The sequence below is a fragment of the Aegilops tauschii genome, chromosome 3 (assembly GCF_002575655.3).
Source record: "Aegilops tauschii subsp. strangulata cultivar AL8/78 chromosome 3, Aet v6.0, whole genome shotgun sequence".
In the NCBI taxonomy this organism is placed as follows: Eukaryota; Viridiplantae; Streptophyta; class Magnoliopsida; order Poales; family Poaceae; genus Aegilops; species Aegilops tauschii.
Window position 1 is genome coordinate 103,387,604 of NC_053037.3, and position 14,765 is coordinate 103,402,368.

The following is a 14,765-nucleotide window of genomic DNA, read 5'->3' on the forward strand; positions in this document are numbered from 1 at the left end:
GGCTGGTGTGGCCAGAGGCGAGGGAGGCTACCGGCTTATATAGCTGCGCCGCTCCCGTGTGTACGCGTGCGAGGGAGGGGAGGCGTCGGCGCGCCGCCCCGTGATGCGCCTCCCGTGTGTACGCATGCGAGGGAGGGGAGGCGTCGGCGCGCCGCCCCATGACGCGCCGCCCGTGAGGAACCAATGGTAAGGCTGACCGGCGACAGCCTTGCCATTGATTCCCCGCAGGAAACCGAGGCGTTGGGGGAAGACGAGGTGCGGTGTCGCTGACGCGGCTGCCCCGCGGCTCTTTCGCGTCAAAACCGATCGCCCCGGCCCCCCGAGCGCGCCAGGTTCGGCCTGGGTCCGCCGGCGCTAATTTCGGCCCAGGCCGGCGAAAATCGGGCTCCTGGGGGCGCGACTGGGCCTTTTTTTGGCGCCGGCACGAAAAAATCGCCTGGAAAGGCCTTTCTAGGGGCGCGGCTAGAGATGCTCTAAGAACCTAATTCGCATTACAAAGACTTAACTCAGATGGTGAGATTACTTCAACAGTCCAGCCAGATGTTCAAATTCAAAAACAGCAAATTACCAACTTGAAAGCATCGCCTATTATCTTTTTTTTTTGAAAAACATGTGTCCGCCCAATCATCCTACTTGCTTTTGCGCATAGGATCGAAGAGATCCTAGAATTTAATGGAAAGAGCAGCGGCGACTGTTGGATGAGCTCCAAAAGGTGGTGAGCCTGATGAGTCAACCAAAGAACGAAATATTTGGAGTTTGACAACTGGTTGACGCCCGGTTGATACTCGAATGAATTGACTGGGCTGAAAATCAAGTGCAATGCAGATATACGCATATAATTGGCCAGACACTTAAATAGACATTAGAAAGAAAATTAACATAAAAAATGGCAAGCAAACTAAACAATAGTGTTACAAGGCCGCATTGTGGCGTTGACACAACACTATATTGCACAATCCTGTGCTCACCCTCCGGTACAAAATAATCATAGTCCGCTACATGCTGCAGGTAGCATTTTGTGTATGAAATGTATTACAACAATCCACACAAGCAATCAAGAGCGAAAAGGCATCAATCCCACTGAACTGACGAGGGCAGAAAGATATAGCAAATGTACAACTACAGACACCTAAATCACTGTGCTAGAACCAATAATTTAACAAAGGGCGGGAGGGGTCACAGCAGCATCTAAATTGTTGTAGCAAAATATTTGCTGCTCAACGCATGACTTGGACTTGGTACGAAAATGAGCTGGGCGCAGAAAAGTTTTGCATATCAAAATTGGCCAGACAGGTTCCAGCTGCTGCTATTGGAACATCCGGAGGAAATTGTTTGCATAGGCCATCGGCTTGACATCAGGGTGCGGCTGCAATAATAGAAGTGTGATCAGCCTTAATTAGCACATGAAGTAACCATATTTTGGTAGGGAAAAGTTCAGCATAATTCATCAAATGAATGACTAGGGCATAAGCAGTTAAGAGGTGCTTGAAATAGATATCTGCAACTTTCAAACTACTGTGCCAGTCAAGTTCAACAAGAATCAACGCACTTGGCGAGAAGCTTAGATGTCATACAAACCAAACTATTTGCGAGAAGCTTAGATGCAAAAGGCCAATAAGGACATACCACTGCTGAGAAACTAACAATATCTGGCTTTAAATCTGGAGCATTGAATCGAATAAATGCACCTTTGTTGCCCATCTGCATCGGAAAAAGTCAGCATCCATAACATGAAACTGAGAACAGATGTCTTGCCAAAACTATATCTCAACTTCTCAAGAGAAAATTTCAACGAATGCAAGCAGTGTAGTTTTTTCCCCGTGATTTAGCATACCTGGTCGCAATAGTTAGGAGCAGAGAAGACAGTAATAAGCTTTCCGTCATGCATAGTTTCATACCCTTCATCCTTCACTTCATGGGATCGGACAACAAGGTCTGCCAGGCAATCAACCAAATTAGAAGAAAACATGCAAGAAAAGAATGTTATATAGAAACGAGAAACATGCTCCAACAAGCGTAAACTAAATATATCTGGCATGTTAAAACAATATAAGAACGAGTGAACGACAATTTGTTATGGGGCCTACCCAGGTTGTTATCTTCTAAAAACCGCTTCGTCACATCTCCACCAAAGGAAAGCCCTACACCTCGTTTGCTTGGACCTCTCCCAGGCTGAGGCTGAGGGTCACTCCATAGAATTTCACACATCAAACCTGTCAACAAAAAAGCAGAGTTAATTTTGCCAAATAGCAGAAACACACATATACGTACACACACATAAATGCAAAATATATTACTTCCATTGCAAGTTTTGTTGACAAGTAAATGTTTTTGCAGAACATTGTAGTGAATTCACAACAGAATCAACAATGATAGCATATAGCCAACAGAAATGCAATGGTTGTAATCCCATCGGCATATCTTGCACAAAATGAACAAAATCGAGGTTGCTATGGTGACTTTTTTTCAGTTTCTAAAAACAGAATAAAGAAAAGGTACTTTGACATCTTTGACGTCAACAATGAGTAGGTGATATGTTCGAGCTTCAGATGAGAAGCAAGGGAAAATGCAATCATACCATAACTCAGGTGTTTATAAAAGCAGTTCATTAAAAAGGAATGAAGGAAATCATATATCCACTCAAGAATGGACAACTGTAAATAGTGAAGTGAGAAATACCTTCTTCGGGAGGCTCACAGAAACGGTCAATGGCCTTAATGTCTGATAACTTTACTCCATCAACACTAAACAGACCCCCATGAACTACAAAGACCTTCTTGTTGATTACATGAGCCAGAGGTAAGCAACAAAATACTTCAGCAAACAGCTCGACAAACGTATCACTCAACTTGGACTTCACTTCTCCCTCAAAACCGTATATTTTGTTCATGCTCTTGCTTTCATGGTTTCCTCTTGCTAGATACATACCTGATTATAGAGAATTCTAGCCATGCTTAACTCATAGTTCCACTTAACTAAAGCTGAACTGGTAGGAGGATGTAGCAGTAGAATACATACTACAGCAGACCCGACTAGTTCAATTTATGACCATGAACAAAATAATAATTGAAGATAATTACCAGTTGGATAGAGGCACTTGAATGCAAAGAGAGTAAGTATGACTTCAAGTGAAAACGATCCTCTGTCCACAAAGTCTCCATTGAAGAGGTAAGGGTTGTCTTCAGAGGGAAGTCCATTGAGCTCAAATATATTTAGCAGATCGAAGTACTGTAAACAGAAATAGAACGGCAGGGCGTTAAGCCCCCCAATAGGTAACAACAAAAGAAATCACAATCAAAATTAGAATGTCATCAAGACTAGTGATTTCGACCTCATTCTAACTATATGTGTGAATATAAAGGGTTCTGTTACCACTTCACAAGATTAAAGCATTTCAAAATGCATACGCCAAATGGTTAAGGAGAGCTATGTCTAGAGAAAGACTTCACTTGTTAAGGCAAATACCTGGCCATGAACATCACCGCAGACCGTAAAGTGACAACCATTCGGAACATTCACATCGACAAGGGAAGGCACTGCTCGCAGCAAGTCCCGTGCTTGCAACACAATCTGTAATGCATACCTATACCATGTTGCCAACTTATAGCTTATCAAAACATCCAAGAAAACTTGTACAAGGAAAACAAAATGATTCATGATTGCCATGACAATTACAAACTGTACCTTTTATGTATACATCTTTGCTTCTTGAAATCCTCCAGCATCTGCTTGACAAAATCTAATGTTATTGTATCCCCATCAATTCTTGCTCCAGTATACTGTGGTTCAACTTCTGTAATATCAACAATGTTTGTTTAACTCCACTATAGCTGAGATCAAAATACCTATCAGCTATTTTAATAACTAAAGCTCAATTTCACTAATAGAACATGTAATGTTAGCAATATACCAACACTGACAGCATATGATGTTTCGCACTAAGAACTACTCACTAAAGTAGTGACCTAAAACGTCTTATATTAGTTTACAGAGGGAGCATGTTGCTTCACTTAGATTGTGTGCATAATATGCCGAGCATTAAAAGACTGAAAGTAAAAAAAACAATAGAAGCACCCAAGAGCTGAATATGGAAGGCACTCTAAAACCATATAAAAGCTCATGAATACAAGCAAATAGATTTATCATGAAAGAACATACTAATAGCACAAGGAAAGAATACTAGTGTCCCATCTGTGGCCACATTAACATATATATCGAACCTGGAGATAGTGAAGTGCCAGAAAATATGGAAATTCAAAGACCAGATACCTATTATATGATAATCAAGAGAATCTGCTATTGAGCGCCTTTCTGTATCCCCTACAGAAATTGCTTCTTCGAAGCGGATTTTTTGGACAGCTTTCTCACACTCTTTCAACTTTCTTGTAGCATCTGGATCATTAGGACAGATTCTTTTCACCTAATAAGAAAATATAATTGCATATATTACTTAGTTGCAGGGAAAGCAAATGCCAATATGGAATCTCATTGTCTAAAAAGTAAATGTAACCGGAGCAGACTAAACACAAATGAACACCAATATCCAGTAGACATATGATTAAGTGGATTTATTAAACAATATGACACATACCTGTTGAAAATCTTTCAGGGCTTCCTTGAATTTTCCCATAGCAAGATATGCCGCACCTCGTCTATAATAACCCTACAGGCACAAAGTTTTGCAAAAGGTGAGAACCTACAAATGTTTTGCCAGCAGCAGGTCCAGGTCATAGATACTCACTTTCGAATATTTAGGATCAATCTCAATAGCCTTTGTAGCATCCTGGACAGCACTTCCATATTCCTCAAGCTTTGTATGTGCAAATGCACGATTTGCCCAATAAACCGCATTTGAACCATTTAGATCAATAGCCTGGTCATAGAGCTCTACAGCCTGAGAAAACTTGTTTGCTGGAGGGAAAACATAGTAATAGTTAGGCAACAACAATCATCAAGGAAATCCTAACACTAAGGGACCCTGTATGCTTCATTTGGATATTAACATAATGCCGTGAAAGATAGTCATTCAAGTTCAGTTTATTGCCACAAAAGCACATCTAAAACTGCATATGCCTCTTAACTTCATTTACTAATTAATTAGTGTCTCAAGTTTAGCTATTAAATAAAATACAACAAGCAATCCAACAGATTGGGTCCTTAAATTAAGTGAATGGGCTACAAGGTAACAAACATCTATACACTGGACTCCATGTTTCACTTTGAAGGGAAAAGTAGAACATAGAGTGGAACTGCAAACTTGAAGGACTTCATGTTTCTAGTGTAATGGTAATCCCTTTGGTCCTTCTTAGGACGCGTCTAAGTTTTTTCTATTCTTCCCGTAGTACTCTGTGCAGTCCCTTTTTCTCTGAGCGCCACATCATCTGCCTCCCATCCAACCAAATGCATGCATGCATTAACTGCTCTCCTTCCTATTCGCCTTATGTTGTGCTAATGGGGGGAGAAACCAAGAGACCAAATAGGCAATCAAGGAGGACTACCCAATCACGGCATGCACATTTATCTCCATTTATAACGGCCCAGCTCTCCTGGTACATGCAGCATACTCTAATGAAGGGCAAATTAGCAGTGTTCAAGAAAGTGTTTTGCAACGCTCAAGTGCTGAGCGATGGCAAAACGCTTCACTTTGGCCCTAAGCATAGATTAAGTGTTTTTTAATAATTTGGCTGTTTTGAGCTACTTATGCTTGGCTGCTTGCGCAATAATAGCAATATGTCATTTACCTTATTATTAGGGTCTGTTCCAGAACTATTTCCTTCAGATTCTGGCCAATTTAAAAAAACGCTAAAGCGCTTAAGCTGCGGCCATTGCTCTAAGTTGTGGCCCCTCGCTTCACTTACGCTTTCCACTTTTTTGAACATTGCAAATTAGTCCAAAAAACGAGAACACTGCCCTCCTTGATATCTGGGTCTGGAGTTACACGCAGAGTAAAAAGGACCGGAGGGAGTACAATGGTAAGGCCCCATTAACAACAATGAGACGATAAAATAATGTTGTACACTCTAGACATACGACAGGAAGATAACACATATCCTTACCCTTGAAGGCATCGTTTGCCCTAAGTTTGAGTTCCTCAGCCTTCTGCACATTTGAATTTGAACTATCACCCATGATATCTGTTGTGTCTAGTTCATACACAGACTTCAAAGCTCCTTATTCACCTACTACATCATAAAGGAAATTAACAAAAAAGCATCAGTCTTGCCAGAGGTTTGAAGAATCCAAAATTTCAAACACACCAAAGCATGCATGTTTAAGAGACCAGAAAGCAAGGACTGTTAACATGTTATGTTTGTGCCCGAGCTACTAACAGACAGCAATTCAATTACTAACTATTATACCACATTCTGGTATGTTCCCGCATTCCATCGTACTCTTATTCCACTTTTGGTTTGACAGCTGTGAATACAGATATGCCATATACAATCTGCCTATGAAAAACTATTGATGAGTGAACGAACCAATCAACCAAGACAGACAACATTTTGGTCAATATTCCACACGGCTTTGTTCACGCACATGGAGTGGTGCTTCTGCCTATGTTCCTCTGAGCACTTTAGTCAGCTATACAATGAACGAACTAGGTCCAATGAAAGGTATTGATAAAAAACATCCCGGCAAGGCCTGGCTTTGTGTGCAATTGCATCACTCCAATTTGCACAAGATATAAACATAAAAGGAAAGAACAGATCGGAACAATGACTCGTCCCATCCGCTGACTAGGTTCTTCACTACAGCCAGCAAGTTACCCAAAATGTTCCCAACAGGATTGCAACCTAAAATCCACGAACTCGGGTACCTCTACGAATCGGTCGTCTCCGCAGACCGCAGTTGATTTGACGGAGAAAAAAAACGAACTTTGAAAAAGTTAATCAACTAGCTTCGGCCCAATCTCTCTAACGGCTTTGGCTGCGGATCTAGGCCAAATCTCGTGGGGGTTTGATTGGCTAGGGTTCAGGTAACCAATCACTGGGTGGCTAAAGAGCTCGTACCTCGAAAGCCGCCGTCCAAGGTTGCGGACGGGGTGTAAACGGCTGGGGCAGGGCAGGGCAGCGGCGCGCGACGGGGCAGAACGGGAGCGGCGGCGGCGGCCGCGACGCGTTCGAGAGGCGAGAGACGTGAGGCGGCGACGCGCGCTAAGCTACGGCGGCGGCAGGGTGTAGGAGAGATTTTATTGGGTCGGGTTGGAGCTTTGGGTAGGTCAAGACCGACCGAGCACGATATAGGTCAAGAGGAGGAGCTATGGGTTAGGCCGCGCCTATCTCTCCCCTAAAGCGAGACATAGGTTGCGCTCGCGTCAGGCACCTGCCTCAATGGGCCAGCCCAGCGCGCGGGGAGCCAACCACTGCCTTGTTTTCTTTCTATTTTTTCACGTTTTTTGTTTTTGTTTTTTCTTTATTTTCCTATTTTATTTTAAACTTCCAAACATATACAAAGTTTATTTTTTTTACATAAAATTTTGAAAAATGTTAAATTTGTATAGAGGAAATTTTTCTTATGTATACGAAAAATATATACAAAAATTATATAATGTCTATTAAAAAAAGTTGACCATGCATTTAAATTTAAAAAATATTAAACAAGCATTAAAAACTGTTAATAAAATATTTTACAATGTTAATCAAGCATTTGAAAATGTTAAATGCGTATCAAAATGTTTTTCATGTATACGAAAAATGTTTAAAAGCAAACAAATGTTTCTCATGTATTTCAAAATGATAAACATGTGAAAAAATGTTTTTGGTGTGTATATTGTGTGTAAATGCTAATTGTCATTAAAAAAATAACCATGCACTTAAAAATATCAACCATGTATTCAAAAAATGTTAATCTTATATTTGAGAAATGTTAAATGTCTATATAAAAACTGTATTAGATGTATACCAATGTGTATGGAAAAGTTTCAAAAAATGTTAATCATATATTTAAAAAATGTTAATGTGTATATATAATATGTTTCCGACATATATGAAAAATGTATAATATGTACTGAAAAAATTTGACAGATGTTGAGCAAAGAAGAAACCGATGCAAATCAACAAATAAACAAAGAAATCTAATAAAACCAAAAAAGAGAACAAAAACCGAAGAAAACCAATAAAAAGAATGGAAAAGTGAAAACCGGGAAGGATACAAAGAGAAACGAAGAAAACTAATGAAAACCAATAAAGAAACAAAGAAAACCAATGAACAATGAAGAAAATAGGAAACAAATGTTGACCATGTATATAAAAACGTTCCTGTTGTATACAAAAAACTACATTGTGTGTCAAAAAAATGTTTATTGCCATGCTTTTTGTATCATGTATTGAAAAAAATGTTGACTATGTCTTAAAAAGAAGTGTTCAAAAATTGTATTTAAGAAAATGAAGTTTGTACTTGAAAAATGTTCAACATGTGTCAACAAAAATGTTTCACGTGTACAGTAAAAATGTGCATTGTATTGAAAAAGGTAGATATGTGTTGAAAAACAAGAAAAATATGAAAACAAACTAAGAAACAAAGAGAACAAAGAAATCAATGAAGGCCAAAAATGAAATAAGGAAACAAAGATAAAAAGAAAACCGACGAAATACCAGTGAAAAAAAAGAAACAAAGAAAAAAATATATAAGAAAATCAAAAAAGAAAGGAAAAACCAGAGAAAAATGAATAAAACAAATGAAAATCAAGACAGAGACAAAGAAACCCGAAGAAAAAGAAAAACCAAATAAAACCAATGCAAAAACATCGTAAGTAGTACAAACAAGAAAGAAACAAAGAAAAACGAGAAACACTTAGAAAAGTCAAAGAGAAACAAAGGAAAAATCCAAAAGAAAAAACTATACCACAGAAAACCAACGAGCGAACCTAAGTGAAACTCGATCGAGCGAGTGAAGGAGCGAGTCGTCAGTGAATGAATAAAAAAGGGAAACGAGTCTGCCCAATATCTGCATGTGGGAGAGAAGCTTCGGGCGAGGGGAGCATGTATCTCGCTATAAACGAGATATAGCTCTTGCGTTATGGTTATGGTGGAGAGAAACGGGAAACCGGAATCCCTAATGGGCCATGTTTGGTTGACCGGTCCTTTCGAGCAAGTGTTACTACGCCAAGGAGAGCGAGACCTCCAAGTGTGGGAATCCTATTCCCCGTGCGGTAGATAGGCACGTAACCCTACGCGTACCCCCCAGTGCGCGCTACAAAGCAGATAGGCCGGCTCATTTACGTTTTTTCTCCATATGTTTGTTGTGTCTTTCTCCACCGATTTTTAAGTTTTTCTACCGGTTTTCTCCGTATTTTTCTCTTTGTTTTATGTTTATTTTTATTTTTATTCATTTTTGTATTTTTCTAATCCACAAAAAGTAAACTCTTTTAAATTTCGTGATCATTTTATTTAATTCATGAACTTTTGTAAAATTTGCAAACTTTTTTGAAATCTATGATTTTTTTTTCAACTTCATGAACAAATTGCAAATTGGAAAACACTTCATTTCACATTTGTCAACCTTTTCCAAATTAATAAACTTTTAAAAATTTGTGAATATTTTTTGAAATTCAGAAATATTTTTTGAAATTAATGATTTTTAAAAAATTAGGAAACATTTCTTTAGATTGGTGCCATTTTTGAAATTCGGCAATAATTTTGAAATTCATGAATATTTTTTGTGATTCATAACATTTTTTCAAATACTTCACTTTTTAAAATTGTGAACATTCCCAAATTCATGAATATTTTTTTAAAATACGGGAATATTTTCCTAAATTGTGACATTTTTAAATTCTAGGAAATGAAATTTATAACTTTTTTAAATACCAAACAATTTTTAAAGAAGCAAACAAAACAAAAACAAAAAATAAAAAGACAAAGGTGCCCCGCCCAACACATGGGTCGGTCCATATATATAGCGGGCGGGCGGGGGGGGGGGGGGGGGGCACGGTTTCCTCTCTCTATTCCCGAAATAGGAGGTCCCCTCCTAATGCCCCGAGAGCTGTTTCTTAAAATACTTGTATATTCATGTTCGTACATTGTGCACTGTACAATGTGCTTTTCTGAAAGAAACATCCGATGTATTCATAATCAATTATGGTAGTACAAAGTGTTAGGAAACATAGTTGAAAAAAAAATCGCACATGCGCACAACCAGAATCAATGTCAAGATGCATAACAGGTTGTGATCACGATCGTTACCGTCACTGAGTTGCAGCGGAAGAATATTGTGCCGGTGTAGATTGAGTCCCTCGAACCATCAATGAACGATCCCACAAACCGCCTACGAACTGTCCCTTGAATCGAAGACCGAAAGCACGACCTCTGTAACATCCCAATTTTAAATAAATTTGGATGTTAACATAATCATTTATGCATATCATGTTTTATTGCATTTTGGAGTTTTAGGAAATGTTCAAATATTTTTTTCACTCATGAAAAATAAAAGAGAGAGGATAAAATGACTTCCACAAATATAAAAAAGAGTTGGAAAAGTATTAGAATATTATTTGGAGTTTTGAAGTTTATCTGATAAACATTTTATTGGGGAAAAGTGCATTATTGCATAAAACAAATATTTTCAATATTATGTGAGCAGAACAAAAATGTTCATTATGCTCTATATTATCAATAGTGATATTATAAATTACTATGGTATTTTTATAAATTGGTTTGGATTTGGGCCTCAAAATGTTTTCTATAAATAGTAAAAAAACACACACAGGCCCAGGCGCCCCGTGCCGACGTGCTCTGCCTTTCGGCCCACAACCCGTCTAGGCGCCGAAACGCTTTCGCGCCTGCCGCCTGCCCCCCTCTCTCTCTCATCCGCCGCTTCCGCTGACTATTGGGGCCCGATCCCCATATCCCTCAACCTCTCGCCGCGCCACGCTCCCGCATCTGTCGTGCGAACCTCACGGGATAGAGCTTATCCTGCAGCTCCAGAGCTCTCCCCTCCTCCACTACTAGGGAAAACCTTATATACAGAACTTTAGCAGTAGCGCTTGTTAAAAAAGCGTATGCGCTACTGCTACACAGCAGTAGCGCGTGCAGAATAACCGCGCTGCAGATACATATGTAGCAGCAGCGCGTCCCATGGTAAAAGCGCTACTACTAAAATTCCCACCACTAAGCCGATAGGCTACACATAGTAGTAGCGGTCTTTTAGAAACAGCGCTAGCGCTAATATTGTTGTAGCAGCGCGTTAAAGTGTAAGGCGCTACTGCTAACGAAAATAAAATAAAATGAAAAGCAAGTAGAAAAGTAAATGAAAACGAAAGAAATAGAAAAAGGAGAAAGGGAAAAAAAATAAAATGTAAAGAAAAATAAATGAAAAAAGGAAAAAGGGAGAAAGGCATAGCAGTAGCGCGTTTCGGAAAACGCGCTGTAGCTAACTTAACTATAGCGCGTTTTCAGAAACGCGCTACCGTTATGTTTCACTTAACCAGCGGTTTCCCTCCCCCGACCACCACTTCTCCCCCAAATACCTCGCCCCACTTCGCCGCCGTCGCCCCACTTCGCCGTCGTCTCCTGCCGGCGTGGACTGCAACCTCACCGTCTCCCCCCGAGGCCGCCCTCATCCTCACCACTGCCGCCCGAGGCCGTCCTCAGCCTCACCGCCGCCGCCCGAGGCCGCCCTCGACCTCACCGTCGCCGCCCTCGACCTCACCGCCGCCCGAGCCCGCCCAGGACCGCCGCTGCCCGAGCCCGAGCCCGCCCTCCCCGCCCCTGCCTCCGTCGCCGAGCACCTCCCCGCCACCGTCTCTCCCCTCTCTGTAAGCCCCCCACCCCTCCCCCCACCACTCCTCTCTCTCTGCATTTTAGAGCAAAAATTAGTAGAGCAAAAGTTAGTTTATAGCAAAAAAATTAGTTTAGAGCAAAAGATGTTAAGTAGTAGATGTTAGAGCAAAAATTAGTTTAGAGCAAAAAAATTGGTTTACAGCAAAAGTTAGTTAGGGCGGTAGGGTTTAATTAGGGTTTTCCTTTTCATAAATGTTTTTTTAAAGAAAAAATGAAGAAAATGTTGTAGCAGTGCTGCTTGTAGTATATAGTGATACTAGTAGATGTTAATTAGGTTAGGGCAGTAGTGGTACTAATAGATGTTAATTAGATTTTTTAGTTAGGGCAGTAGGGTTTTGCTAGGTTAATTAGGTTAGTAGTGCTGCTAGTAGTAGTGGTACAGTAGGTTAATTAGGTGAAGTTAAATGAATAACCTAAATGAATGAAATTAGTAGTTAATTGAATTTTTTCCTTTCATCATTATAGAGCACTAAAGTTAACTGAATTTTGTTCTATTAGTAGTTAAATGAATTTTCTTCTACACTTAGTTTTTGAATTAGCTTGTGAAATTTGGACATGTATATTTGGACATCTGGTTGCTCGTGTATATTTGGACATGTGTTGCGGTGTCGAAGATGGATATTTGAACACTATTTCCAGGGAATGAAGCCGAGTGGCCTATGTTTTTCCAGAATGTTGATTCATTTCCGTTCCGGCAAATTTCAGGTGCTCGATTTGTCCACTTTTTAGCAAAGGTCATGCCGAAACTTTCCGTGAATTTCGGCATGACTTGTGCTACAAACTAGGACATATCGAGTGCCCGGGATTTGCCGCACCGGAAAGGAGTTAACGTTACTGCAAAACATAGGCCTTTTTTATGTCATTATTCATTTTATTAGGTCTAGAATTAATTGGCTAGATTTAATCGTAGGAAACATGGCTAGCAACGATGAAGGACAGGGTTTTGGTGATTGCAACGACGTCTACCTGGCGGCAGCCGAATTTTTGAGCCTTGCCGACGATCAATGGATGTTGTTGCTGGGCCCACCTGTCGCATCGGGGACTGATACCGACATGCAGACCGGCGATGAGACTGAGACCGGCGATGAGACCGGCACCGACACCGGTGCCGAGACTAGCGGAGTTGGTCTAGAACTGAAAGCAAAGAGGCCACGGCGCCCAAACCAGCTCATGACTACTAGACTGGTGGTCACGGAGATGCACGACGGCATTTTTGAGCCAATAGCGCCCGAGGAAGCGCGATCGTGCTACGACAATCAAATAGGCTGCATCGTACGGACAATCGCCACCATCAACGATGAGAAACTACAGAAGATAGATAATATGAGGCCCTCCCTCCTAACGAAGCTGCACCAGATATTCTTGTTCCCGGGCCGGAATGAAAAGGATTATAAAGATCCAGATAAGGACCCGACAATGAAGAAGATAAACAAACACGCCATGACCAAGTTTAGCGACGCGTTGGCCGCCTGGAAAACTAGGGTGAAACATCGGATCGTCAACAAAAAGGAACCCTACTCCGAGATTGTAAAGGATAATCCAACAATCAAGGAAGAGCACTTTGAAATATTCAAGGCGGCTTGCGAGGCCGAAGCTGCCAAAAAAAGGTCAAAGTACATGAAGGGGCTTCAACAGAGGAACATGGGGTGCCACCACCTCGGAAGCCATGGTTACAGCGAGAAGAGGTCCATATGGGCCAAGGAGGACGCAGAACGCGAGAGTCTGGGCATCCCAGACCCCTTGGCGGACTTCACCGTCCCGCAGGAGCGTGACATCCTCAGGGCACGTCACCATTGGGACTCAGTCAAGAAGGTTTTCGAGACGGACCCGGTCACGACGGAGTTCATGAGACTGCTAGTAATTTTAGTTTCTGATCAATTCGACTGCACGTTAATCATATTTGTAAACGATCCTTGTTCCTTTTGCAGAGAGAGCATCACAGGACTGTGGCCAAAAGCGACTCGCCGTCTGAGGCGTCGGCGAGGCCCAAGTGGGAAATCCATTCAACCGGGCGTTGAACATATTGAAAGGACTCCCGTTGGAGACTCGGCCGTCGTATGGATGCGTGCACGGTGTCGGAGACAGCGCCACGTGGAAGAAGTACTACCGTGAGACCACGAAGGAGAGAAAGGAAAGACAGAGGTTAACTGAAGAAAACATTGACAAGAAGGTTGAGATTGCAGTTGAGAAGAAATCATTTGAGACAGTCGCAACAACGGTAGCTGCCGCAAAACAGGTGGTTGCAGATCTGTCTACTGTCTTGGTTCCGACTATTTTCAATTGGAGCAGGCAAAATCCAGAAAAAAATGCAGCGGACTTTCCCCTTGCTGACTTCTTCGGGAGCAGCTCGACTAGCGTTGCACCAGCACCTGCACCTGCTCCCGCACCGGCTCCCGCACCTGCTCCGGCACCGGCTCCCGCACCGGACGTGCTCGGCGGTGCTTCGTCTTTGGCTGAGCTCGACGCCCTCATGGTATCTGTCACACCGGCCCTCTTCAATAAATGTATAATCTCTCGTTTCCGTTGCCTTTCTGTCTCACGTCGCAGACATGTCTTTGTAGGCCGACGTAACCCCATGCACCATATTGTACACCATCGGCGACCAGAAGGTGGACGTGGGGAAGGCGACGATAATGAAGCCGAAAGAACCATTGTTCCACGGCCGGCCGATCCCCCCGGACGTCTTCAAGGTTTCCGTGGCCAGTGTCAAACCGGGCCACGAAAATTTGGCTCCTCTGGTACTAGGGGGGTGACGATGAGACCCCACGGCGGCTTGGTGATTGCAATGGGTGGGTCCTGTTGTGGCCAAAGAGTCTGCTTCGTCTGAAGGCGGCCGGGAGCACACCCACGAGCACGCAGTTAGGTATGAACATCAACACCCCACCTACCCAATTAGCATCGGCTGTCGTGCTGGGTGATAGCGGACAGGGTGAGGAAGTGGCTCCATTAGTCGCTGGTGACGTCGGCATAGATGAGGATGAGGAT

The 14,765-nt window shown here is 41.9% G+C and overlaps 1 protein-coding gene across 2 annotated transcripts; it reads right to left on the minus strand.

Annotated features, from left to right (window-relative positions):
* Nucleotides 1–858: 858 nt before the first annotated feature.
* Nucleotides 859–7,262, minus strand: LOC109774140 (serine/threonine-protein phosphatase 5). Of its 2 annotated transcripts, none has more exons than XM_020332864.4 (13): nucleotides 7,011–7,262; nucleotides 6,057–6,182; nucleotides 4,742–4,911; nucleotides 4,592–4,663; nucleotides 4,270–4,420; nucleotides 3,685–3,793; nucleotides 3,466–3,583; nucleotides 3,081–3,228; nucleotides 2,680–2,928; nucleotides 2,088–2,213; nucleotides 1,835–1,935; nucleotides 1,627–1,701; nucleotides 859–1,366 (listed from the first exon to the last, which is right to left on the minus strand). In XM_020332864.4, exons 2-13 carry the CDS (start codon nucleotides 6,127–6,129, stop codon nucleotides 1,307–1,309), a joined length of 1,452 nt encoding a protein of 483 aa, XP_020188453.1. In that variant the 5' UTR covers nucleotides 6,130–6,182; nucleotides 7,011–7,262; the 3' UTR covers nucleotides 859–1,306. The 2 variants fall into 2 exon arrangements, with proteins under 2 accessions (XP_020188453.1, XP_020188446.1); XM_020332857.3 differs by having other exon boundaries at nucleotides 6,057–6,179; nucleotides 7,011–7,247.
* Between the last annotated feature and the right edge of the window lie 7,503 nt (nucleotides 7,263–14,765).

Excerpts from the sequence above, each read along its gene's own strand:
- LOC109774140 (XM_020332864.4), bottom strand. The coding sequence starts at position 6,129 with ATGGGTGATAGTTCAAATTCAAATGTGCAGAAGGCTGAGGAACTCAAA. Across the intron at positions 4,664-4,741 it reads TTGATCCTAAATATTCGAAA|GGTTATTATAGACGAGGTGC; the intron begins GTGAGTATCTAT and ends TTGTGCCTGTAG. Across the intron at positions 3,584-3,684 it reads CAAAGATGTATACATAAAAG|GTATGCATTACAGATTGTGT; the intron begins GTACAGTTTGTA and ends AACATGGTATAG.